The sequence below is a fragment of the Tauraco erythrolophus genome, chromosome Z, assembly GCF_009769465.1.
Source record: "Tauraco erythrolophus isolate bTauEry1 chromosome Z, bTauEry1.pri, whole genome shotgun sequence".
Lineage (NCBI taxonomy): Eukaryota > Metazoa > Chordata > Aves > Musophagiformes > Musophagidae > Tauraco > Tauraco erythrolophus.
Genome location: NC_141496.1, coordinates 71,841,898 through 71,868,893, shown reverse-complemented (window position 1 = coordinate 71,868,893; position 26,996 = coordinate 71,841,898). Strand labels below are relative to the sequence as shown.

The following is a 26,996-nucleotide window of genomic DNA, read 5'->3' as shown; positions in this document are numbered from 1 at the left end:
CAGAGAAAACATCTTGATGTAATTGCATCTTAGCACAAAAGACAACAAATACACATTTGCCACAAATTCAATATTAAGAAAATACATGAAACAAGTCAGTGATTTGCAAAGATGAAAGAATATTTCAGATGAATGACAGCGAAAGACATGTTTGATATTGTTTTTTTGGAAACAATAAAGTGAAGTTTTACTAACATGACTTCAAAGTCAGTGCTGCTGCCATTATAAGCAGCTAAAGTAAAATAACAAAACTAAACTCTGGAAATGGGCTTCTAAACCCACAGAAAGCTTCAATGGAAAACATGTTACATTTATGATAAGCTAGAGGTTACTGCTCTTGTTAAGTTTAAGTTCCCCTTCCAAAAACCACGACAAAATACCCATTACTACTATAGCATATATGGAAAAAGAAAAACTAATTACACAGAAACAGTTCAAGTCAGAAGGTGGTCAGATATGCAACCCAGCAGTTGGCAACAATATTTAAAATAATTTTATTTAAAACAATATATAAAATGAAACTCCCTGTTGTAATAGTCAAATTCTGTTAGATCCCCTTGAGAGGACATAAAACTTCTGGCATTGATCTCATTGAAGTCACTGAAATCAAGTGAAATTTTTTCCAGCTTCCACAATGGAATATTGGGCTCTCTGTTTACAACAAAAGTGATGCTTGAGATGACAATTATAAACATATGTTCTGGAAACAATCAAATATTCAGAAATTTTGAGGAAATGTTTTGCAATTTATCAGTCTCATCTCTAAAAGGAAAGTTCCTGCAGTTCATTTTATAACATGACTACTCTCCAAAAAACAAGTCGCTCTTCAGGAAAGTGCTAAAAATATGCCTTAAAAGTCACTGAACTCACAAATTAACTTTAATATGTAATATACCAGTGGAAGAAGGATCTATGATTTAATGCAAATCCATCTGTAATACAGATTTAATGTAAACATAATGTTTACATTAATAATATATATTTTTCAATGTAAAAAGTACAAAGTATACAAGCTTAAAAAAGGTTGTCTATTTTTTTCTGTAGTCATTTGCTAAAGATTATATACGTGAGTGGTTTAGTCCATCCCGCTACATTTTAGAAGGGCTTACCGATTCCTGTACAAGTGGTGACAACGTAAGGCTTGCTAACACTGATAATCATACCAATTTACTAAAAGAAAAAGTTTATATTCTCCAGATATAAATATTTGATGTTTGATTGCCTGGAAGTAGAAAAAACTTAAAAATTCCTAAGCTATGTAAAATTAATTTTAACCTCTCTCATTTTGATCCTTCAGACAGTTTCTTAGCCTTATATGTACAGCTAGCCTCTAGCTTTACTGATGTTTGCTAACTATGGATCTACAGCCTAGTTTATAAAACATTATGTGTGTTTTCGTCACTCTTTCGAGAATAGTTTTTAATGAAACTTCAGTGTCAGGATTTGTGCCAAAAACCCCACACCCTATAAGCTATACAACTCTGACTTACTATAGAAGTATCTAATGCTGCGAGGGTAGGCTACAGATCTAAGTTTAAATAGTAAGCTCATTTAGGTTAAAAAAGATCTCTCATGAGCCATCTGGTCAATCTGCCTTCATCCTAGCAACAGTGATTGATTCCAGTTTCCAGCAACACAGTTTATTCATTGTTCACTTCTTTGTAAAAAATAGCAGCTAGTGGTTGAAAACTTTAAATTCAATATTAGCGCGGCTGTTTAGAGAAGTCTGCTAGCACACGTCTCTAAACATTTTAGGCTAGTGGTGCATTTTTACTCAGAACTGACAGCAGCCCACAATAAAATACAGTATTGTGCTAAACGCTAACATCTCTGCATTCCCATAAACTGTTGAAAACTCTCTTTTGGGACTGCAGTGGATGAGAAGACTGGACAGCTCTGCAGACAAGATTGCTGCAAGGGGCAGTGCCTATTGTTTGCCCCAGATATCTGCCCAGTTAACGAACCAAAGGACACTCCGTTCTTGGCCAGCCAATCTTTCTAAAATTGCTGGCAGATTCCCCATCACATGAGATCTCATTTACCTGAAAATATTAGCTCTTCCCTAAGACCTTTAAATAAATTGGATTAGTAATTTTGGTACCACTGATGTAACAACTGCCATGATTACTGCCAGGTAACAGGCAAAATGGCTTTAGGTCAAAAACATTTGTTTCATTACAAACTCATAAATAAGTAAAAACTACAAAGAACTGCTCATTATTGAAGGTACGGTATGTAAGAGATAATAAGTCCTGCAAAGACCCATACGTACATCAATAATGCATGTGCTAACATGACAAAAGTCAGACTACCTGAAAAAACTGCTTATGGGGATTAAAGATTCATAAATTCATCTTAAAAATTTGACTACATTCGTAAAATAAAAAATAAATGCTACAGGAGGGTTCTGTGCAATGAGACTTCTACGTTTTGTGCAACTACAGAAAATATGACGATTCTGTATTAATTTACTACTGAAACTCACTTGACTGAAAGGAAAGCTAGAAATACTCAAGTACTCCAGCAAGAAGGCTAGAAACACTGCAGCAAGTATACTTAACATTCAGTAGGCAAATAAGAGAAAACAACAAGTATTAACAAAACAATAAAATCCACCTACGCACCCCCCACCACCACCCTCCCCGAAACCTAAAAGAGCTGAAAATTCAGCTACTATAACCACAGCTTGCATAAAGTATCTGAGCCAACATGAAGAACAGGATATGACTACAGGACTCCTGGACACTTCCAAGTCCTCAGGCACACAAGCATTCCCTGAGTACATTCACGAGGCCCAGACTACAGAGCTATCACCATCACTTCCCAGGCTTTTCCCAAGGAAAAGAAAATGGGTATCCTAGCCATGCAGAAATTGCAGTATTCTGGCTAGGCAGGGAATATTCATGAGCTCAGGAAGCCACAAGCTATACCTCCACTATAGCTTGGATATGGATTTAAATGCCTTAATTGCAGAGTGACAACTTGTTTCTGACCCCAGGAATGTAAACCAATACCTCAGGCAGCACCAGTCTCCATCTAGTGCAATCTCATATATCTGGACCTATGACCAATATTGTTTATGCATTTTATTTATAGAGTCATAGAATCATAGAATGGTTAGGGTTGGAAGGGATCTTAAAGATCATCTAGTTCCAACCCCCCTGCCATGGGCAGGGAAACCCTCCGTCCACTACACCAGGTTGCCCAAAGCCTCATCCAGCCTGGCCTTGAACACTTCCAGGGATGGGGCAGCCACAACTTCTCTGGGCAACCTGTTCCAGTGCCTCACCACTCTCAGAGTGAAAAATTTCTTTCTTATATCTAACCTAAATCTGCCCTCTTTCAGTTTAAAGCCATTGCCCCTTGTCCTATCACTATACACTCTTGTAAAAAGTCCCTCACCAGCTTTCCTGTAGGCCCCCTTTAGGTACTGGAAGGCTGCTATAAGATCACCGCGGAGCCTTCTCTTCTCCAGGCTGAACAGCCCCAACTCTCTCAGCCTGTCTTCACAGCAGAGGTGCTCCAGCCCTCGGATCATCTTTGTGGCTCTCCTCTGGACTCATTCCAGTAGCTCTATGTCCTTCTTGTGTTGGGGACTCCAGAGCTGAACACAGTATTCCAGGTGGTGTCTCACGAGAGCAGAGTAGAGGGGCAGAATCACTTCCCTCAACCTGCTGGCCACGGTGCTTTGGATGCAGCCCAGGATACGGTTGGCTTTCTGGGCTGCCAGTGCACATTGCTGGCTCATGTTGAGCTTCTCATCCACCAGCACTCCCAAGTGCTTTTCCTCAGGGCTGCTCTCAATCCATTCTCCGCCCAGCCTGTAGTTGTGCTTGGGATTGCCCCGACCCACGTGCAGGACCTTGCACTTGGCCTTGTTGAACTTCATGAGGTTCTCACAGGCCCACCTCTCCAGCCTGTCAAGGTCCCTCTGGATGGCATCCCTTCCCTCCAGCGTGTCCACAACACCACACAACTTGGTGTCATCTGCAAACTTGCTGAGGGTGCACTGAATCCCACTGTCCATGTCTCCAGCAAAGATGTTAAATAGCACTGGTCCCAGCACCGACCCCTGAGGAACACTTGTCACAGGCCTCCACATGGACATTGAACCGTTGACTACAACTCTTTGAGTGCAACTATCAAGCCAAATCCTTATCCACTGAGTGGTCCATCCATCAAAACCACGTCTTTCCAGTTTAGAGATGAGGATGTCGTGTGGGATTTCATGCTTATCGCATGGAAACAGGCTGCAGAGCAAGAACCAACACAACTCTCCCAGCTGACTGCCCAGTCGACATCCCATAAAGTCAAACTTCTGCTTTCAATTCAGTGAAACTAGCAGGCTCTCTTCTGCAAAATGGCATCACTATACAAGGAGAAGCACAATCTGCTCATAACTCAGAACAGTATACTGTTTATCACCAGAACTGAGAAGTAAAAGAGGAGGCTTCCAGTCTCCCAAATATAGAAGGAATTCAAAATTCAGATCTGCTGTATCCTGGACAAGAACTCTCACTCACTAGTCTGTGTTAAAAAGAACGACCATATAAGAGGATTTTTTTTTTTTTTACCCTTGAAGCATCCCATGCCTTTACCATGCGTTAAGTTCACTGTACAAACAACTTCAGCCTGGAACAACTGCTTCAGGTTAGGCAGAAGGAAAAGAGTTTAGCTTTCCACTGTGGCTCTTTGTTCTAACAGCAACTGCTTCTCAAGCATTTTCTCTGTAAAACACTTGTGAACTGGTTGCTTTGAAAGGTTTCATGGGCCATGTGATAAAAAAAGGTGTGGAGTGAGATGCCTGTGTATGTGCAACTGGCTCACATATGTAAATAAATCACACACACATTCAAGAAAAGGATATACATGCACACTCTCACAAATTCAGAAAGCATCTGCTTCTTTTGGTACGGTTCCCTCCCCTAATTAATAAGAAAAATTCACTCCATTCACAAAACCAAGTTCTTTGTTCTCTCCAAACAAGTTTGGCTGTGTAGCATCTTTCAATCCAGCCCACAACAGCAACAGACCACAAACAATACCTTCTTTGATCGCCTCTCCTAGTTCTGCATGAAAAGCTATTATATGATTTCCAATAGTGATCCTTCAACACCTCCAGCACAGACATTCATTCATTCTAATTACAATTCATTACTGGCAATACACATTTGCTTGATAGGTAGCCAGACTTTGAGATTAATTTGGCTCAAAAAGCAGCAGCATAAATACCTGTCCCAGAGCACTTCTTCTGACACACAAGTACTGTAGAAGCAAGAGATCCTTTTGTAAGATAAGGTCACACTGCTGAGAAGTTGCCATATTGCTAACAGTTTCTGTGTCACACAGCTACAACTCTACCAAAGGCAGCTGTGCGTAACCTGAGAGCATCAGAGCGCCCCATACACTCATCTGTTTTATCTTTCTTTCATTGATCTACTTCACTTTGGATTTGACTTTAAAATCTCAAATATTGCTGTAAAGGCTTATTTTTGTTGCTTCAACCCACTTTTAATGTTATGCCTGTACCATGAATGTTTTGGTGATATTAGCTAACTGCATGTCTCACCAGCAAACTGCTCCTAGCATAGACAGAGCTTTTATGCATGCAACTTAATGCAGCCCCACAGCAGCAGAGTGAGGGACTGGTCTTGCCAATACAACAGCATCAGTTAAAAACTGCAGATATTTATCCCCCCCTGGCAATAAGGTTATACCAGCAGATGCTAATCAGTTACGCACAGCTTGAGTTATTTTGGAATTTCAGGCTGGTAGTAGAGATAATGAAACTTACTTCATGCAAATATTTGAATCTCTGTTGACAGACTATTTGCACCAAGTCAGAGCCTTGGGCATAGGATTATTAAAACAGAATAAACTGACTTTCCCATTTCAGAGCACAGAAGAAAGTGAAAGGATGACTTGTAATGAACATGACAGAAAAATAATGTTCTTACAGAAGAATTTGCGTCTTTACTCACTTTCATAAACATCACTGTTTGCTATTTATCAGACATCCCTCTCCCCTTTCCCAGGGCACACATCACGCATACTTGTCATTTTCTCTCTTTTTCTCACTCCCAAACACATGCAGGCATGTGTGCTCTAACTCACTTATCACTAGTAAGGCAGCTTTACTTTATGTGAACAACTTCTGCTAATACAGAAAATGTCACTTTTAGATAAGCAGTAGCAATGTAATACAATGTCTAAAACAGAAATACAGTTGGAGGAAGTTACATGTCATTTACTTAGTCCCTCTTAGTAACTACAAAAGGAGCCTTGCTTTGCTAATTCATCTTTGATTTCAAGCTGTGGGTGGATGCCTAATTATAAAAACAATACTTCCAAAATGGAAAAAAAAGAGCTGTCATATTTATTCTGTAACCACAGAAAACGGACAGGGCAGTATAAACATTCAGGAAGAACCACACAGCAACAGAAAAGTTTAGGCTGGAAGAGATCTCCAGAGGTCAACCTCCTGCTCCAGTCAGGGCAAGTGTCGAAGTAAGATCAGCTCTCTTAAGAGACATTTCCAGCTATGTTTTGGAAAAGTCTGAGGATGTGGACTCCACAGCCTCTCTAGGCACCCTTTTCCAGTGTTAAGCATTCTTGCTGAGATTTTTTTTTCCTCATGCTCAATTGAAATTTCCTTCAATACAAGTTACAACTGTTGTCTTTCATCTTGTCATAGCATAACTCTAAGGAAAGCCTGGCTTCATCTTCTCTCTGCAGCCCCTTAGACACCAGAAGACTCCAGGCTCATCCTTCCTTTACTTTTACCTGTTTGAAATAAGCCAGTTCCTTCTGCCTCACCCCAAATGTCACATAATCAAGCTTTCTAGCCATGTCAGTGCACTTTCGCTATTTCTTTCCACTTTGTCAGTATCTCATTTGTAGTAGGTTAGAAGACATTAAAAAAAAAAAAAAAAAGCCTATAAATGTGCACTCATTCTGGTTTATTTCCCATGAAAAAAAAAATTCTCACGACATTAAAAATGCCCTCAGCTCATGCTGAGGTCAAACCCAGTTTAGTTGTCGTCTATCCTTTAAAGAAGAGGAGCTGATGATGAAGCATGAACAGTATGTAACCTTTCACTAAAAAGTTTTCCTTTCTCTACTGAAAATGACTAAGTCATTACTATGTGTCAAATTTTTGTTGAAACCTACCTCAACAACTTCTACTTGCCACTGAGGAAGATGCATTAATACAGTTCTTCTAAGTGTAATCATAGAACAAGAACACTGTTACAAGAATCATTTCAATTCAGTATCAGATCGATTTGGAAGTTCAAGACTTATTACTAACCAAAACTGGGACGAACCGTGCTAATGTTTTAAAATGGAAAATTACATACAAGTACTGCACGTAGTAAGTCATTAGGCAACTACAAAGACAGAGAGGGACAAGAAATAGGTTGTAGTTATTAAGTCTAAGTAATAAAAGACCCAAATATTTCTACTTTCAAATATAATTGGACATTAAAAAGCAGTGTCTGTTCCTTAATGTACAGTTCCCTCTTCCGACAAGTAAATGGCAGCCTCAGCATGCCACCTCAAAGTCCGCCATATAAGAATAATCAGATATGCTTTTGTTAAGGGTTTTTTTAACTACTATCTACATATCTTTTAAAAATATGTCTGCTACATTAGATATTTTCAGAGAGATTTGTATATTACCTGTAACGACACCACAGTACTGATTCTGAGAAGCTGGCTTTTCAGTAATTTTCTCCTCTATGGACCTTTTTCGTCTGTACACCCTGTGTGCATGACCTGTCACAGCCAAAGTGCGATTGAGTGGCTCAATAAATATGAAGTCCTCATTAATCTGTATAAATCCCATCTGCAAAGAAAAACAAAAGGAACACATAAGATAAGAATTTAAGAAAGTATGAAACTGTGCACAGTCCTGCAGAAGAAAAACCCCACAAAACCCCATTTAAGAAAAACCTTTGTTTCAGTAACCTTACCAGTAAGGTGACTACCTTTATATTTTACAAGCCTTTCTACTTAAGTGAACTAGAATAAATTTCATTTATTTCAACTAAATCTGTGTGGGTGGGTGGCTACATGCCAGTAGCAGATGCACAGTAAAAGATCTGGAATGTTAAAAGTTTGCTTTGGGAGACCCATGGGGTCATTTAAATATGTACAGCATGTACAGAAAAGTCTATACTCTAGTTTTATTACTCAGTGTATTGTCACATTTTTAGATAACAATATTTAATGAAATAACAGGAATAATTTAGGGCATAAGAATACATCCCAAACAACTATGAGGCTGGAAAAGACATCTTGTAACACTCCTTTTACACTTCTTCAAATTAAAAAAAAAAAAGTAGAAAAAAGGCAGATAAAACAGAAAAACATTCTAATACAGCTATTTAATTGGTTAGTTTCCCTTCTGCCTCAACATATTTATACACACAAACATACATAAAAAGCTGACACACCAGATGCATATCTAATATTAGAAGAGCGTGGCCAAACTTAAAAAAAGTACTATAAAATGTGTTTATATAAATACCATACAAATCTAACTCAGCTTAAATTGTTCAGCTGCCAACACACATAAGTTCCTAACAAGAGTAAAGCTGGAGACAGCAAGGTTTTGTGGATTTTTTTTTCTCCTACAAAATGTCATCAGCAAGACTGACAGTTAACTTTCTCATTCTCTAAACTTAAAAACCTATTAAATAGTTTTACTGCAGAATGCAAGCACAATGTGGTACATCTGGCTAAGAGAAGCAAAGAGCTCTTCTGTATGTTTCATTGCAGCATGAATGGAGAGAAATAGAAAAGAATTTTGTTTCTTCTGGAATTATGTAGATGCCATTATCACATTGGATATCCTGCCTGACATATGGATAAATCATCAAAAAGAAATTCCAATCCAAGCAAGAAAACAAAATTAAATTTTAAAGGTGATATAAAATACAATTTCCTTCAAACACAAATGGGCATTACTTTAAAAAGAAAAAACCCAACACAATCTCTGCACAATCACTTTAAATAAATGTGAATACATGTATTTAATTTTTCAATCAGCTACACTAGCTGCAGAATGCTGAACAGATGTTGAAAGGTCATCATTAACATCATACAGAAACATAAGAGTAGCTGGGTTTGTTTGGCTGTTCCGCTTCCTTTTTGCACTTACTTTTTAGGTCAGTTTATCTTCATCATGAGTTTTAAATGTGACACATTTAGAAGATTAGCTACTTAAGTATTGCTAGGTACTTTCCATACACCTACCAGATACCACTTCTATATATCTCCAATAATGTTACCTTTACACAACAATTAACTTTTCTAATATAAACTATAAACTATGTTCAAAGAAATATTATTTAAAAGCGTAGTTCTCAAATACTAGTAAGATGTATAAACTACTTTCCATTCGATTTTTATGTCTAATGCTGAATTTCAATCAGGCATAATTATTTTTTTTAGTTATTATTTAGCCTATGAAAGATGCTGATAAACTCTGGGTTTTAGAACAGGAGTAGCAGCCCATCAGGTGGTGATGCAGGTTTCTCCTGTCCACGTACAAAAAACAAGCCCTTAGTCCACCTTGAACAAAGACTCAATCATAGCACATTTGTCATATTTCTACTGTCTTCATTCTTTTTGCTGCAAAATGAAACCAGGGCTTTAAGATGCTGTTCTTCAGACTCCCAACTAGACACAGTGAGAAGCTGTGTTAGGATCACTGACATTTTGGTTTTTTTCAGCTCCTTGCATAAGCTGAAGGTTAACCCATTGGTAGAGAACTCCAAAAATTACTGCCAGTCTCCTGAGTCAGAAGTTAAAGAACTGAACATTGATGTAAAGTTTATTGCATAAAATTAACCTCAGTTATATATATTCAAATGGGTAATTTTCAGACAAATCTGGATAACCAAATAACCTCTGTGATCATTTCGACTGCTTTTGAAAAAAAAAAAAAAAGTGACTATTTCTCCATCTATTGCACACTTTGAGGTAGAAAAGGGAAGATGAAGCCATATCCTTGACGACCATGTCCTTATTTTTTCATAATCATTAGAAGTGGAGTTAAGATCTTCTACCATAAAACTAAACATAGGAAGCATGGAAAATCAAAGCTATGCATTAAAGTACCATCGTTTCAACATGTATAGGACAGCAGGGTGAAATACAAGCTTCAGACAGTTCAAATGGCAAAACCTTCATGTCATGAAAACGCACAGCAAAACATAGATTAAAAATAAGTAAAAAACTAATATGCATCTGAGGTAGAGCTGTAACTGAGTTCTGAGCGACTGATCCATTTCCCACTAGATTAATCTGAAGAGGTACCACCGCTCACAGCTGCAACTGAAAGGCTGCCAGGATGGTGGACTTATCTCATGCAAAAGGTAACACAACATGCCATTCTTTCCCCTGCATTTTCAAGTTTCTTACCTGAAATAAAACAAAACTTGAATGTAGCACACATACATCCCAGTAGAGTTCAAGCCCAGCACAACCTCATTTGGCAAAAAAGTCCTCAGACGTCCAACGTAAGGATGAACTGGGTACTTGTTCTGCATTTTATTTACTTTATACAGTAGAGTCAGACCTTAAGTACAGGGCAGACTTCAGCAAATGAGCATGGAAAGCATTACATGGGACTAAGTATGGACTCTCTGAAATGGACTCACATCTACCACATGTATTTTAAAGCAGATACTTGCCCTCATAAATGAAAGCTTCTCACAACATACATTCACATCATATCAAGAGCTTTCACTTTTTTAAAAGAAACAAACACAGAAAAAACCACGTGGAAATACTAGCCCTGAATGAAAACTAACATTTTGTCTTATCTCAAATAAAAATAGTTCCCAGCTGAAATATATCGCCAATCACTAAAAGTAGGCAGATCAGAATTCTTCTAAAATATGAAATCTGGGTTTTTTTTCTTACATCCAACTGGAAATATCAGAGATGAGAGACAAAGAATGAAAAATATCAGAATCTTCTGGGCAATTGCATCTGATAAAAGACATGATAACTGAAACTGCTATGCCATCTTATTTCTAACATCTGTGTGAGAACACTCATGCTAATCCTTTCTGCCCAGCATTTTTTTCTTAAAAGGACAGCAATATCTTTTTCCCTATGCGGAGCATATATAAGGATTTGACATTCTGTCATGTATCCTATGAAACCCTGAAGTAAATCTACTGTTTCTAATAAAGTTGTATTACCAGGAGAAGTTATACAAACACAAAAGTGAGGTAAATTTGTGAAGACCACTTATGCATATAATTACCAGATACTGGGTATAAGACAGGAAATGTCAAGATTGGCAAAGAGACTCTTACATACTCTTCCTTGCATCCCAGTTCAGAGTGGTGTCTTGTTATCATGCAACGTTGAAACAATGCAGATTTTGAATATAATATTGTTACTTGCAGAATTTATACAAATAAGGCAGCAAAGGAACATAAGAAAAATTAATATGAATTCCTAAGAACAGAAATTGAGAAGTAAAAAAAGAAAAAAATATATTTCCCTTGTGATTGTTACCACAAAAAAAAAAACAACAGGATGACAGAATAATAACAACAAGCATGTACTACAGTCAGAATTTAAGCCATTCCCATTTCAACATCCCAGAATGAGATGGAGTACAGATAATACTTTGTCAAAAAGGAGACTTACATATCATAAGACAGTTATGAAATAGCATTTTTCCGATAAGTTGTTTTTAACACAGAGATTCATTGAAATGCAATAATAAATGCAGATAACATAACACAGACTTCAAAGAAACGTCAGAACATTAAGGCTTTTTTACTTTTTTAAACAAAGTAGTTTGCCAGCTCCAAAGGATGAGTTTCAGTGGTCTACAATTTATCACTAGTTGCTTATGTAGTAGCAGTTTCTAATCCTGCAGCTTGACATGTCAAAGCAAAATATTTCATTCACTAAGCAATCCACCTCTGTGGTGGGTTGACCTTGGCCAGTTGCCAGATGGCCATCCAGCCGCTTCTCCTACTCCTTCTCCCCAGTAGGACAGTGGGAGAAAATAAGACTAAAAAAAAAAGCTCATGGGTGAAGATAAGGACAGGGAGATCATTTAGCTATTACCATCATGGACAAATAAAACTTGACAAATAAAACTTGACTTGCAGAAAATTAATTCAATTTATTGCCCGCTATAACAGATTTGAACAGTGAGGAACAAAAATAAATGGAAACACCACCTTCTGCCTGCACTCCGAGTGGCAGGTGGGGAACAGGGGGTACGGTCAGCACGTAACCGTTTCTCTCTGCTGCTCCCTCATCCTCACACTTTACCCTTCCTCCCTCTCCACAGGCTGCAGTCCTTCAGGATAAGCCTGCTCCAGCATAGACTATCCACAGCCCACAGTGTCCTTCAGGGTATGTCCGCCGGCACCGGTCCCGGGGTCCTCCATGGGGATATCTGCTCTAGCACCTGGAGAACCACCTCCTCCTCCCCCTCCTCTACCCTTGGTGTCTGCAGAGATGCTTCTCTCACTTTCTTTCCTTCCTCCTCACATGGCCGGGCAGCATTTTACCCTCTCCTTTTCTCAGGGGCGCCACTGTCTTGGCTGAGGGGTCAGCTGTGCCCTAATGTTGGTGTGTTCCCCTAAATGAGCAGTAGATTCAAAACTTCCTAATTCTCACCTGAAGCAAATTCCCGTCATGTTACACCTTTCTTGTTTTCTCACTACTCTTTTGTCTCTTCATCCATTCGACAGGCATCTCAAATGAGAATTCAGTAATAAACGGACATAAAAGCTGCCACGCCATGACCCCAGTAAAAACTTCCCAAGCTTTACTCTCCACTGCCCTGTGAAGCAAAGGCACACAGTGCAAAAGGACAGGCTGTACGAAACTGCACTTCTTCACACTCCCACCATACTGCCCAAGGCAAGCAGCAGTACTATCATAGGAAAAATGCATCCCTGTCAGATGTAGAAAATGTACATATGGTTTAATAAGCATATTACAACCGTTGGCACTCAAATACTGTCATGTGCAGTACAAAACCAAAAGGTTTCCTTCAACGTACAGTGCAATAGACAATTCTTGTTTACTAGTTCAATACTTATTAGTTCTGAAACACATTCTGGAAATCTTAGACTCTGTACTGTTTGTAAAACATATTAGAACTGATGATTTATTCCTGACTAGAGAGGCAAAATCTTTAACTCGTGTATCGGTACCTCACTCTGAAGAAGGTTTTTCTCCATGATTTTGGAAGTCCAGCTCAAATTTAGTATCATGATTCTAACAATGCTATCAGGACCTGACTTCAGCTGAAACACAATAAAAATAAAAGTCTTCAGCTCTTACTAATGCATATGATAAAGCAAGTTCAAACAACTTTTCAAACTGCATAAATAATAGGGTAATAACTTCATACATTCTTGTTACTCAAACACACTACAGCTTTCCATCTTAAAGTACCTTCACTGCTGAAAGCTGAAGAAACAACTCATAAGTGCCAGTAACTCCTGTCTTCAATTAACTGCATTTCTGGGCTTTGCACAGCATACACATGGTACTCCCAGCAGAGGTTTTCTCTGTCTACCTGCTCGCTCCCCTGTGCTGCAAAGAGTCAGGAGAAGTCACAGCAGGGAGATGGTCAGTATTATCTCTGTTGACTGGCTTTTCAGCTGCCAAGAGCATACAATTCAACTCTTTCTGGGATTTTTTTTTAATAACAGGACTGCGTCTTAAGGAAGCACGCACATACACAGAATGCCGTATCTTATAGCCTTGATAGAAGAAAAACTTTCAGACTGTTATGCAGAGACTACTGAGTAAAAAGCATGCATTCAGGTACTGGTCCCCAAATTTAAGATCTGTAGAAATAATTTTTCCGTGGATTTTAAACTCCACCAAACTCCCCTGCTTCCAGTCTGGTTTAAGATACACGCTACACTGAATATTTAGGAAACTCACTCTCTATAGGAAGCTGCTCTCACCATGTTTAAGATGATGACTACTTTTATCAAAATGAGCTGATGTTTCCCCATGAAAAAGGACTTCTTCATTTTTGTTAGATATGAATGAAGTAGAATAGTGAAGCATGCAAAACTGAGATGAGTTTGCATATTCTGACATATTTCAACAGGTCCTATTATCTACATAACCTTACTCACCTGAGCAAGAATCTCTCAAGCCGACAGCAGAGAGTGAAATGTAAGCTGGTCACAGAAAGGACACAAATCCAAAGGAATCTGATTTGTTGAAAAGAGAATGAAGTAAAGGAGACCAATGGATAAAGAAACTATAGGCATCAGGATCTATAGTCCAGAGGGTCAGTAGTGGTTTCCCCTAAAACTTCCATTTGCCTATTATTTCACTGCCAGCCAAACCCTAAGACGTCTCCAGACTCCAAATTTCATGCTTCCTAGCCAGAAAGACAATATTTCCTTTTTTTAGACCTAAGTCTCTCTCTATAAACACATTATTAGAAATTACTGCTGTATTTGGTACAAATACTGCTTAAATTGCCAATATTCTAATATTTTCTATGACTTGTAAACTGTCTTCACAGTGCAGGATGATATCTAAACAAAATACAGTTTACCTAAGAAGTGACCACAAACAATCACTGACTACCTCCACAATAAAAATAATTTAACAAGGTTGCGCATGCAAGAAATCATTTTGTAACACAAGTTTGACATCTATCGCAAGATGTTACCGGCTATTTCAGATGTTAGCTTTACTGAATGTAAGTACTTAAACTAGATTGCAGCATTTGTGCTTTTATTGTTTGGAGACCATATTAGAAATATGTTTGTTGCTCAAGAGATTTCTACAGGGAAAACTTTCAACAAAAATACTAAACTGCATCATTTTTTCAGAATCTTCCCTTCTCAAATCTTGACAACCTGTGTCTCAAGGAAACTTTCCACCTGGCAAAGTTATCCTCATCCTGTTTTGACAGGCTGGCTGATCACCTGCACCATTGATAAAATTGCCAATTGACAATATTAAGAACACAATCACATCTATTTTAAGTCCATATGAACAATGAGACTGGGTCAGAATAAAGGTCCACCCTGTACAGTATCCCTTTTCCAACAACAAGTAACAGATGGCAAGGAAAAATGTAAGAAGCAAGCAAACATGTAGTTTGTATGTCCGCAGCCTACAGCAAACTCTAGTAGGGAACAGGTACCAGTACCTTTACAGTATGCGTACACTTTAACTGCTGCGAAAATAAACAGAACAATTCCTCCTCCTCTCATTTGTTCATTTATAAGACTACAAGTCAAAAAGCACTAATAAAGAGTTATTTGCCACGCAGGAAGGATTCAAGTTCTAGAGTATGGAAAAGGCTGAGCAGATACACAACTGAAACTAGTTAGCTTTCTTCTTCCAACCACAGTAAATGAGATCTCAAAAATATACCAACATCATTAATAAAAATTATGATAAGAACATATGGAAAAAGATCTATTAAGATCCTAACGTACTGAAGGGTAGACAGGCGGTTGTAACTTTCCACAACTTACAGACTCCACTTTCTTTGACATTTATTTTAAAAAGCATCTTTTTTTTTTTCCACAAACACTGATCTTGTGATCCCTGCACTGCAAGTGCTTACAGACATTATCATAGAATCATAGAATGGTTAGGGTTGGAAGGGACCTTAAAGATCATCTAGTTCCAACCCCCCTGCCATGGGCAGGGAAACCCTCCACTACACCAGGTTGCCCAAAGCCTCATCCAGCCTGGCCTTGAACACCTCCAGGGATGGGGCATCTACAACTTCTCTGGGCAACCTGTTCCAGTGCCTCACCACCCTCAATGTAAAAAATGTCTTCCTTATATCTAACCTAAATCTCCCCTCTTTCAGTGTAAATCCATTGCCCCTTGTCCTATCACTACACGCCCTTGTAAAAAGTCCCTCTCCAGCTTTCCTGTAGGCCCCCTTTAGGTACTGGAAAGCTGCTATAAGATCACCCCGGAGCCTTCTCTTCTCCAGGCTGAACAGCCCCAACTCTCTCAGCCTGTCTTCATAGCAGAGATGCTCCAGCCCTCTGATCATCTTTGGGGCCCTCCTCAGGACCCACTCCAGCAGCTCCATGTCCTTCTTGTGCTGGGGACTCCAGAGCTGAACACAGTATTCCAGGTGGGGTCTCACGAGAGCTGAGTAGAGGGGCAGAATCACTTCCCTCAACCTGCTGGCCACACTTCTTTTGATACAGCCCAGGATACGGTTGGCTTTCTGGGCTGCCAGCGCACATTGCCGGCTCATGTTGAGCTTCTCATCCACCAGCACTCCCAAGTCCTTTTCCTCAGGGCTGCTCTCAATCCATTCTCCGCCCAGCCTGTATTTGTGCTTGGGATTGCCCCGACCCACGTGCAGGACCTTGCACTTGGCCTTGTTGAACTTCATGAGGTTCCCACAGGCCCACCTCTCCAGCCTGTCAAGGTCCCTCTGGGTGGCAACATTGTTGGTTACGTCCATGCTGTCCTTCAGCAGACCAGAACTCAAAGAAGTCAACAGATTCAGAGCTTTGGAAATGATTCAATGTTGTCAAATATTTACTAGTAATCTCACAATCCGTAAAAGGTTGACAGCCTCCTGAATATCACTTGAGAGGTGTGACAAATGTAAGATACCTTAGAAACAAGGTAACTGAGGCAACATGACATATGGTCACAACTGTGAAACTGACAGGATTGTGAAATACCCATTGATTTTTATTCAAGTTTGCAGACATTCTCTAGGACCTCAAGAAAGGCTGCTTTGATACAGCTACATTTTCCCCCATTAAACTCAACATCAACTTGTATCTTAAGCTCCTCTGCACACTTCAGTTCGTCTGACCTGCTCTACAAACGCCTTTCTTACCAACGCGCACCACAAACAGTCCTACTCAAAATAAAACCTCCACTCCTAAAACCTCCTACCCTCTTACCATTCTTGCCTGCCTCCACTGCCAAAGTGTGCCTCTCCCCTTATGGCCAGATGGACTGCCCATATTTCTTGCAGGTGATGTGAAGCACAAGAAATCATTTCTTTACATAAGGCACTGCCATTCAGCTGCTTGTTGGCGGCTTGCCTCTGTGCAAGGCAGAATTTTCTAATGCTTCAGCTACCACTATAAGACAACAGATATTCAAGGCACATTTTAGCCTGCATGATGTAAACCACATCACCTGTCATTTTATCAGACATTCCCTAAAATGGTAACATGTTAGCAATTTAGTAGCCACTTCTGTATTTAATACCTTAATAATGTTTATTAATGGTCACACACATAAAACATTTCATATTTATGAAACCAATCAGAAACTCATGAACTGCCACTTGATTTCAAAATCAATTCACTACAGCTGTACACTCTAAAGATCACCAGGGAGCATTCAATAATACCATTTTAAGACATATCACATTATATACAGTAAATTGCAACAAGATACAAATAGAATTAATTCCTCAACCCTTTTTCTTTTTTCATAAAAATGCTTTGGAAACCTATTCATCCTACTTCAGCTTTTCCCTATTCTTTCTGAATTATATTTATAAATTAAAAGTTCCAACTCAAAGTTAAATCAGTTCCATTAGAAAACATGGATATTTTATTATATGTGCAATTAAGGCATAAGTTTAAAAAAAATAATTCCAGGATAGTAAATACTGCAGCACTGCCAAAATAAAGCTCAAACAGCAACATTAACTTTTGCTCAAACTGATGTTCTACTTTTTTAGCTCTGCAACATGAATGCAACATTATCTTTTTTCAAAAAACTTCACCTAGATAGAACAGTTTTTCAAGTAAAAACAAAATGCATCTCATTGTGGAGAAAGCTCTTCCTGCCAGACCTAGAAAAGAAAACCTTTTATCTAACCTGTACAGGGATGGGGATGTACACCTTTCAGTTTCCTACTCACTGAAGAGTGGAGCAGCAAATTTACTTGGTGATAAGAATACCACTCCAGCAACATATTGTGCTCCACACTTACTGTCTACAAGCCTCTCACAATAGTTTCAGGTTCTGAATTTTAGTTATTCAGTTCTCAGTGACACGCAACCTATCCTGTTGAAAGACCTGTTTTTTTCAAATGGCATTTTGCCAAAATACAGCTAAGCTAAGAAAAGGTGTTTGAATTTCAACTGGGAAGGTGGTCACAGGCTATATTCTCTGCAAGAATCCCACAGCTCTGCAAAAATCTACTCAACCAAATGATCCCAAATAGTGACAATCTGTTGAATGAGAAGTTCACACTTCTCTTTCCTAGATAAAAATCTGAGATTAGACGGTAAACCTTTAAGATTAGAACATACATCTCTGAACTGCAGACTGTACTTCTAAGATACAAAAGACAAAAAATTCTACGTAGGCTTATTTGCACATTGGCCACTTACAGACTACAAATACCCTAAGTTACATGGCTAGCTTTTAACATTTGGCCTGTATTTTTAATTTGTGTGAAAGACAACTGCAGAAATGTCTCAGTTCTGTTTAATGTATTACTTGTGATAGACACAGATTTTATTGGCTGTTAGACAAAAACGCTTCAGTATGATTTGTATCACGAGGCTATGAAGTCCACAGTTTATAATGATCAGTATTTGCACCTCCAAGATAAAGACTCAAAAGTCAGAATTTTTGTAGGGCACTTTGGGAAATTCTACTGTCACATCTAACATAATTAACCCTCAAGATGTAACCTGTCTGCATGGCTGGAACACAATGTCTTCAAAGTTAAAGGATGCATTCTACACACCTATCATAAGGTGATAAGACAATAAAAGCCGATATTATAAAATTAACATAAGTGTAGATAGTTCAAACTTTCATTTTCCAAAAGATTTTCAATGCTTATAGGTAAACTTCTCATTAATAATACCAAGCTTTAAAGTATTTCAATTAATTCCATCTTTAAAGAAAGGAAGAGTAAAGCTGTAAAGGCACAAATATCAAGGATTTATCTCAAAAACCCTTCTGTACCGCTACAACGTTATAAACTCCTATCCATGCCGCACATCTGGTTTTTATGTCAGCATTGTCACTTTCATCATAAGTCTCATGGTATCTGGGTCTACCATGAAAGTTTTCATCTCTGTTGCTGTCCTCTATCTCATGGAGTTTTCTCATGATACAACATATGATTGTCATAATAAATGTATAATGATGACATCATACTTATATTTCATAGACTTAATACCAAATGGGCTTTAGCCTACATGATGTATAGTTCAGATTCTTTTAAATCAAGGTATTACCTAAAAGGGTGTCTTATGAACTGGTACACAATTCACAAGGGCGAACACAAGCGTACAAAAGCCTTTATTTTTTTGCTAAAGACTAATACAAATTTCAGAGCAAGTACAAATTCCCCAGTTTCCAGGACAGTCTATCCATCTTTCATGATCACCATCTTAAGGACATCCGGTTTAAAAATCTGTAATTTTTGAAGAATAATATTAAAATGCTGAAGTAGTTACTAGCCTTGCTTCTCTTCCCATTTATAATATTTTACAATGACTATACACAGACAGAAATACACACTCCTCACTCATCTGTCTCATCCTAGACAGATGCAGGAAAATAATTATGTTATTACTTAGCAGCATTGACTATGCCACTCACTAGTAAACAGGCATTCACTACACACAAAATGAAACTGTAAGCAAAATACATAAAATCTATGATTTCCAATCTCTCTCATTGCTTTTAAGTGACTTTTTTAGACAAAAGCACAGAATGTGCTTCCAAAACTTGTGGTGGTGTTTTAAAATCAGATGTTCAGTCTCATGAAACTGACGCAATCCCTCCAAGAGCCACGAGCTTTCTGTGCAATGTAACAGGCTGGTCATCAGGTTCAAGTGACCACCTCTTCGCATGCCAACTACTGTCTGTTCTTTTTACTAGAAATATCAACTGGCTATAGGCTCTTGCAACAATACTGTCACATCACTCATGGGGTCCACGTGTTCAGCTTGTGCTACTGTTTCCAGAAAAGTCAGTGCATTGTCCACTCCTCTAGACTTGCCCTTTGACATCCAGAAGAATTCAGCAGAACTGATAAACCAATTGTCAAATGCTGAAGTTATGTGTTCAAACCCCCTTTTCTTTCACCTGTCCAAGAAGGTCTTGCCCAGGTTCTGGCTGACTAAACTGTGGCTTCAAGGATGAAAAAAACCCTAAACTTAAGAAGCACCTGCAACAGAGAAAAACACACCCCGATACACAAAAAAATCCCCGTGTATTTTCTGAAAGAGAGAAAATCCCAGCACAAAAAGACCACTTGCTACCAAGTGAATCATCTGGACTTCTCCAGTGCTGACTGGAGCACTTGGCATTAACACAGGCCATGCATATTTTTCTAAACAAATGACACTGTCTTGAAAGAAGCACCAGCCAGGAGAGCAATTGGCTGATTCCTCTAGTGACGTATCTAGCACAACGGATTTTCAGGTTTTTTTATTACTGTCTCAAAGTCATAAAAAGTCATTTAATCTTTTTACTCCAGCCAGGAAATCAAAAAGACAGAAATATACACCTCATGAAATTTTAGGTACGATTATAAATTTCATTTGAATATTAAAAACAGACTCAGCTAAATTCAACTTGGCTAAATCAAATCAAATTTTCTCTTTATGTTATGTGCAGAATGCATTATTTCATTAGTCTCATTATACTACCTTAATTTTCACTGCTTAAGTCCTGTAGTATTGAATAATTAATAAAGGGTAAGAAAGAGTCTAGAATAGATAATGAAAATTGCCTTCATATTTCAGAGGTGTTAAATCCACAGACCAAATCCAGTCACGTATGCATTCAAGACTTCGTAAAATAGAGGCTTTCTTACATTTACCCTTGCAACACAGATCCTTTATCAGTCTAGCTTTTTTTTTAAAGTATGTCCTTGCTGTTACTGTTAATTAAAGTAGTTTCAACAGAAGTGTTGCTCTATTATTTTACTATTCCTATCTGAAATTTGATTCAGATTTTTCTCTTCTAATAGTTGGAAATCCTTCCGATTTTCTAACCTTTATTTATTGATGGCCATTATTTTACATCCATTTGATCCCAGGTCTACATTGTTTTCCTCCTTGGTCAGCTCTTCAGGCTCCTTGATATTCACTGCAGTACTTTTATAAAAGGTAATCATATTGTATGCATTTTCTGCTAGGTGATGATAAACACACCAGCCTTTGACTGTTGCTTGATGAAATAGGCTTTACAATTATCCTTGTAGCCACAAATGAATTCCACTCTCTGAACACCAGCAAACCAAACGGCAAGCCATATTTCAGCTATCATTTCACTGAGACTTCGTGAAATGAGAACAAAAGTTACTGCATCCCACTAAATGTCCTTCACCAGTCAGATGCATCTTTCACACCCACATCATGCCTGATGGCTCGTAACAATCCTGTCATCAGCAAACACACAATCTTTTCCTCCTCCTACCACTGCTAGTTAAGTCATCAGTCTATAAAGCAGATCTATAAAGGTAGTGTAAAAGTAGAAGCCACTTACACCAGCCTTTGGTATGTTTAATTCTCCTGCGCGTCCCAGCTCTGAATTTACCACTAAAGCAAAGTCAATTCCCCAGGTATTACTTCCAGTCTTACCTCTTGTTCATATAAAGCATCCAAGCTAGGTTCTTCATGACTAGAAATTGCCAGGAGCTTTCAGGCAAAAAAGGGCTTTTCCCTTTGAAAATACTGAATCTTTAAAAAGAATATGCTCTTTATCATCTAAAACACTGTCTTCTCTCCACATTGATGTGAACAGAAGGCACACTGAAAATCAGGCAAAATTTACTGCAACCCTGTCTCTCACTCCACCAGCTAAATTTGTGAGCAGGTTGTCGGCTTCACATGGAGACTGATGTCTTTAAGAAGTGAGAAAGCACAGAACAACAGTGAAACACATAATAGGACCATTAGGGATAAAAGAATTCCTAACATTTGTTATTTCCAATTTGTTATTTTAAGGTCGTCATTACATCTGACATTCTGTTTTTACAAAAATACCTTTTTCGGTCTCAATTTCCAAGATCTAACTAGTTTTCTCTCTTAGTCTTGATGTTACTTACTGTATTGTAAGGCATACAAGACGCTACTAGCTAGATACAGTGGTGAAAATTGTTTCTCCTAATTAATATGCCAACAGATTCACTACAACACCATGTATAAGCTTTCACAGATTTTCAAAAAATAACCCAAAAACTTAAGAGAAGTTCACTGAAATTAAACATATGTTATTCTTTTCACAGATTTATTGCTTCAACAGCACATTGTAAATGGACTCCACTGTGCACTCTTTTTTTGGCAGCAGTTACCCAGAAATACAGTTTAATTGTAGTTTGCTTTAGTTAAATTAGTTGTGTCAAAACACTGGAAGAGGCTCAATGCTTTAAAATGCAGAACTCATCCCAAACCCTAAGTCTTGCACTGAGAAGGCACAGCATAATTCAAATATGCATTAAAAAAAATCAAAATCACTAGTGCACCATAACTCAAATTTCGAAATATTAAATGCTAAAAGGAGGTAAATACACTGGTGTTGAGAGAAACTCTGTAGCTCTTAAGATGACTCTTTCTGGAACAACTACAGAAACCTTTATAAACAATCACTACTCTACACAGACTGCCCCATGGACTACATGTGTCTATGCTGTTATCTCTCTCCATGGAGACAAGTCTAATCTGCTCCAGTTTGATGTAAGTGAAGTATCTTTAATAATAATTCATTGAAAACTACTACCATAAGGCAATTCTAAGTGCTATCTTCAAACGCTTCAAACAGAAATGTAACAAATTTGAATTACAAACTCCTAAAGCTAAATGTTACCATTCCTTTTGTATAGTCTATTTTTCTAAAAATTAGATGGCAACAAAATCAACTGTGTCTAACTGTAGACATCTTATTCCCAATGTGTTACATAAAGATAATCCTGTTACCTAATGATTTGCACTACAGATATTAGTAACCTTCAGAAAATCTAAAATTTTGGGAGTTGAAGAGATACTGCTGGACAAAGAATGTCATCTACGAGCCAGATAAAAACGTAAAGAACAGGGATAGCCAACAAAAGCCCCAGCATCTTTACTGAAGCCCCAGAATGATGCAAATGTGGGTCTCATGGAGATACCAATCATTCATGTGACCTCATTTTAGTGCCATCCAACTTACACCTACAAAATATGTGTATACATATAAATTTATGAATAGTTATCAGCAGGAACCTCACGAAATTCAGCAAGGATGAATGCCAAGTACCCTAGGACAGATTCACCCCCTGCACTGGTATGGACTTCCCACTGGGTCAATGGATGGACAGATGGATGGACAGACGGAGAGCAGATATGCTAAAATGGGCCTGGCGGTCCTTGTGAGCAGTAGGTGGAACATGGAATACAACAAAGGGATGTACGCAAATAAAAATAAAAAAGTACAATGAAAAATTTATGTAATCCTGCTGAAGTGTAACATACATTCAGAAACAAAGAAAATTTACTCAGATATCTTTGTCCAATGTACTAAAAAAAAATCAATGGTGCTGCAATCCTGCATGAATAGTAGAACATTTCTGTGCATACAATTTCTAAAAGATTTACCAGCTTCTTCAGTACTTCCTCAGTTTAGGCTGAATAATCCCTACAACTTTGTTCTGTTGGAATTTGGTTTTTTCTGATACTAACAGTTGATCTATGCCACTGCCTACATCAACATCACCACCTCTCACAGAGGGAACATGTACTTGGCTGTAACATTGTACTAAGTTGACACTGTCCTGATCTGTAAATTCTAGTCCAATTCCATTATTTACTTTTTCTCTGCCTTTGTTTAAAGTTTTGAGTTCTAATCTTGTTCTGTCACTGACTTGCAATATAAATTTGGCCAAGATATTTATGCTCATGTATTCTTAACCAGCATTCAGTTTGGGGAGTGCATACGTATATGTTAAATATTAATAATATGACACATATAAAAATAGTGGCTATATTTTAAAATTTTGACATAAACCACAGTTTAAGCCTAGCTTTCAATTGAAACATCTAGAAAAAAACAATTGCAGTTGCATGCAAACATACATACATGAAAAATGTTTGAAAGAAGCATAAATACTCTAAATGCTTCTTTTTTTCCTGTTGCTATGTTACACAGCTAAAATTACTGTGTAAAGAAACATATTTTTTTACTAAATTGCAGCTACCCATATTCTAAATACATATTCTCCACAGCTATACATCTATTACTTTATCAAGTGTTTAGGCTTTAAACAAAGCCAGGGAAAAGGAGAGAGGGGAGACAGAGACTATAGAATATAGAGATGATCTGGACTTTTGAATTTGCAGTATGTGAAATTCCATATTCTTTCACATACGCAGTTTCATGTTCACTCAAGAAAAGTATTCCACAGGTTATATCTTTAAAAACATAAATTCAAAATTATTAACACCTAAAGATTCATACTCAGAAACTACAAACCAAGAAATACAGACTTACCACAGACATGTTTTTATTTCTTTTCCTTATGCAGCACTCTGGAAGTTTATGAGGTACAGAAAGTCTACTACTCTTAGCACAGGTGACTTCATTTTATAAAATTTTAAAATCAAATTAGCATTTCTGATCCAAGTGCTACAAGCCATTGCTGAAATGGGAAGACAAATTTTACATTACGTATGTGACAGTCAATTTAAAAACTATTTTCAAGACACATTGGGTTAAAGACATACTGAAAGCACTTGATTTTGAAACTAACTTAAATTCAAAAACTGTATTGTATGCATTTGCTTCAGGTAATTATGAAAGGATTGACTAATATTGCTAAGAACAGAGACAGCTATTGGCAAGCCAGACTTCATCAGTGGTGCAACTATTGAATGTGCTGAATATCCGTAATTGCACACAAGGAACGCTCTGCAATCCTTAAGAAAACAAATACGGTATTTTCAACCTTAGATGCATAAAACAATACAGATTTTATGGCAACCATGATTATATCACAAAAGCTATTTTATACCCACCAAATTACTCACCTCTCTCTGATCATTTCTCCTTTCACTTAGTAGCTCCTACTCTTTATCTCAGAAAGTCGAACTGATTACTATATTCTTATCTCTCAAGTATTTTTGTTTCTATTACAGAGAAGCTCTCAGGAAGGGCTAGAAAGCCTAAAAGATTATCTCTTCATTCCAATGACATTCCAATTAAGCTGAATTAATAAAATAGGTCTCTTTTGCTTAGAAACTTTGCCTAACATTAAGTATTTATGATATTTTAAGAATAATGTCACTAAAGACCATCCTATGTCTCTTTCAAAACTTCTGTGTTTATGTCAACTATCATCATAGCCCTGGTATCATCAAGCCTTGATTCTACAATAACAGGGTAATCACATTATAATTAAGATCAGAAGAAATTTTCTCAATTTTAGAATGCTAAAAGGGAACACAAATGTGGTTGTTGTTATGGAAAAATCATTTCATGGACCCAACCCTCGAAACTTTCAATCTGCTCTGGTCAATATGTGCTCAATAAAGCAAGATACAGTATTCCACCCTCTCTGTGTATACCATAAGCAGATCTAGATCTGATTCCGTATCAATTTAGGCCAATGGTAGTGCTGTAATAGTAAATATAAAGTTATGTTATATAATTAAGATTCTGCTTTTATGGTATGTAGTAAAATTCACCGCCTATATCTTTATGATACAAAATTAATTTATTTTTATAAAGAAGAATTAAGAAATTGAGCTAGAGCTAGTAAAGAGAAGGAAACTAGAAGGCAACATCTGTGCAAATGTAATGAACTGGCCACTTAGCTTACTCCTCTTCACTGGCACGAAAAAATACTATTAATCAGAAAAAAATTTAACTAAAATTGAATTTATTATTCTACTAAGAGAACACAAACTTTCTGTACTCACAGCTCTAAATGGTCAACCACAATCAGAACCTTTGTTTTTGTAAAGAAGTTCTTTCAGTGGTCTCCTAGCACTTTGGCCTTCAGGTTTCATATTTTGATCTGTCCTTATGTAGGCTAGAGAATTACTTTTTTATTTTTATGAGTTCTCATTTTGATGTAGGCCTATGTTTCAAGAAGCTGGAAGACATAGTAATAGTACAGCAACTCACAAGGGCCATGCCTTCAGTTTGGTTCATTAAAAACACAAGGATTAGAGCTGACCGTAATTCAAGCAGTTTTGGAAAGAACTAAAGGAAGTAACTACCATTACAAAAGGAAGCATTAACCAACTACCAAGGCTGCTAAACCAAAGGATAAAACTCAAAGATATCAAACATTTGAGCCCTATGGACAAAGATGTTCATTTTGTCCCCCACACAATCATACATTAAACAGATGTTTTTCATGGTTACATGACTTCAGCTTCACTGTGGGTGCATGCACCAACTGACTAATGAATAAAGACGCTTCTTGTCTGTTGTCTGAAATGTTCTGGGAAGCCTTATTTCATTTTGCTTCAAAAAGTATGCGGGAGCAACATGCTCAACTAACCATGGACAACTAATACAGACCAATAAAATAAACTACAATCGAACTGAAAACTAAGATCTGAACAAGCATGACACTGGCCTTTATTTGCACAATTCAAAGCAGAACTGGCATAAAAATCCATTTTTAGAACAGCCAACTAACTTGTAAATTATGTCTATCATCTTGTCATGACTGGGTGATGCATGATGTTAACAATCACCTGGTTTTTCTCATCAAGTACACGCTATATGACATGGAATACCTCCACTGATTGACTACTAAAAAAAAATCAATAAATTCACAACCTCATCCATATCCCCTTTCCCCTCTTACAGAATAAATACCACAGCTTCTCTAAAGTAAGTCAGGATTTAAAAAACTTAATTCCATAAAATTTAAGTTAAAAATTCTTTACGATGAACTGTTTTAGTGATATTCTAGATCATTTATTAGATAACAACATTTCAGTAATTATTAATATTGTGTAAGAAAGACCCTTTGCATAGCTAAACATGACTAG

At 37.6% G+C, this 26,996-nt stretch overlaps 1 protein-coding gene across 1 annotated transcript in view; it reads right to left on the bottom strand.

Moving 5' to 3' along the window:
* Positions 1-26,996, bottom strand: part of ADAMTS19 (ADAM metallopeptidase with thrombospondin type 1 motif 19) — a 160,896-nt gene that overhangs the window by 119,727 nt on the left and 14,173 nt on the right. Inside the window, exon 3 of the mRNA XM_086629295.1 lies at positions 7,681-7,846. Coding sequence (XP_086485421.1) covers positions 7,681-7,846 — 166 coding nt within the window. The remainder of the gene's footprint in view (positions 1-7,680; positions 7,847-26,996) is intronic.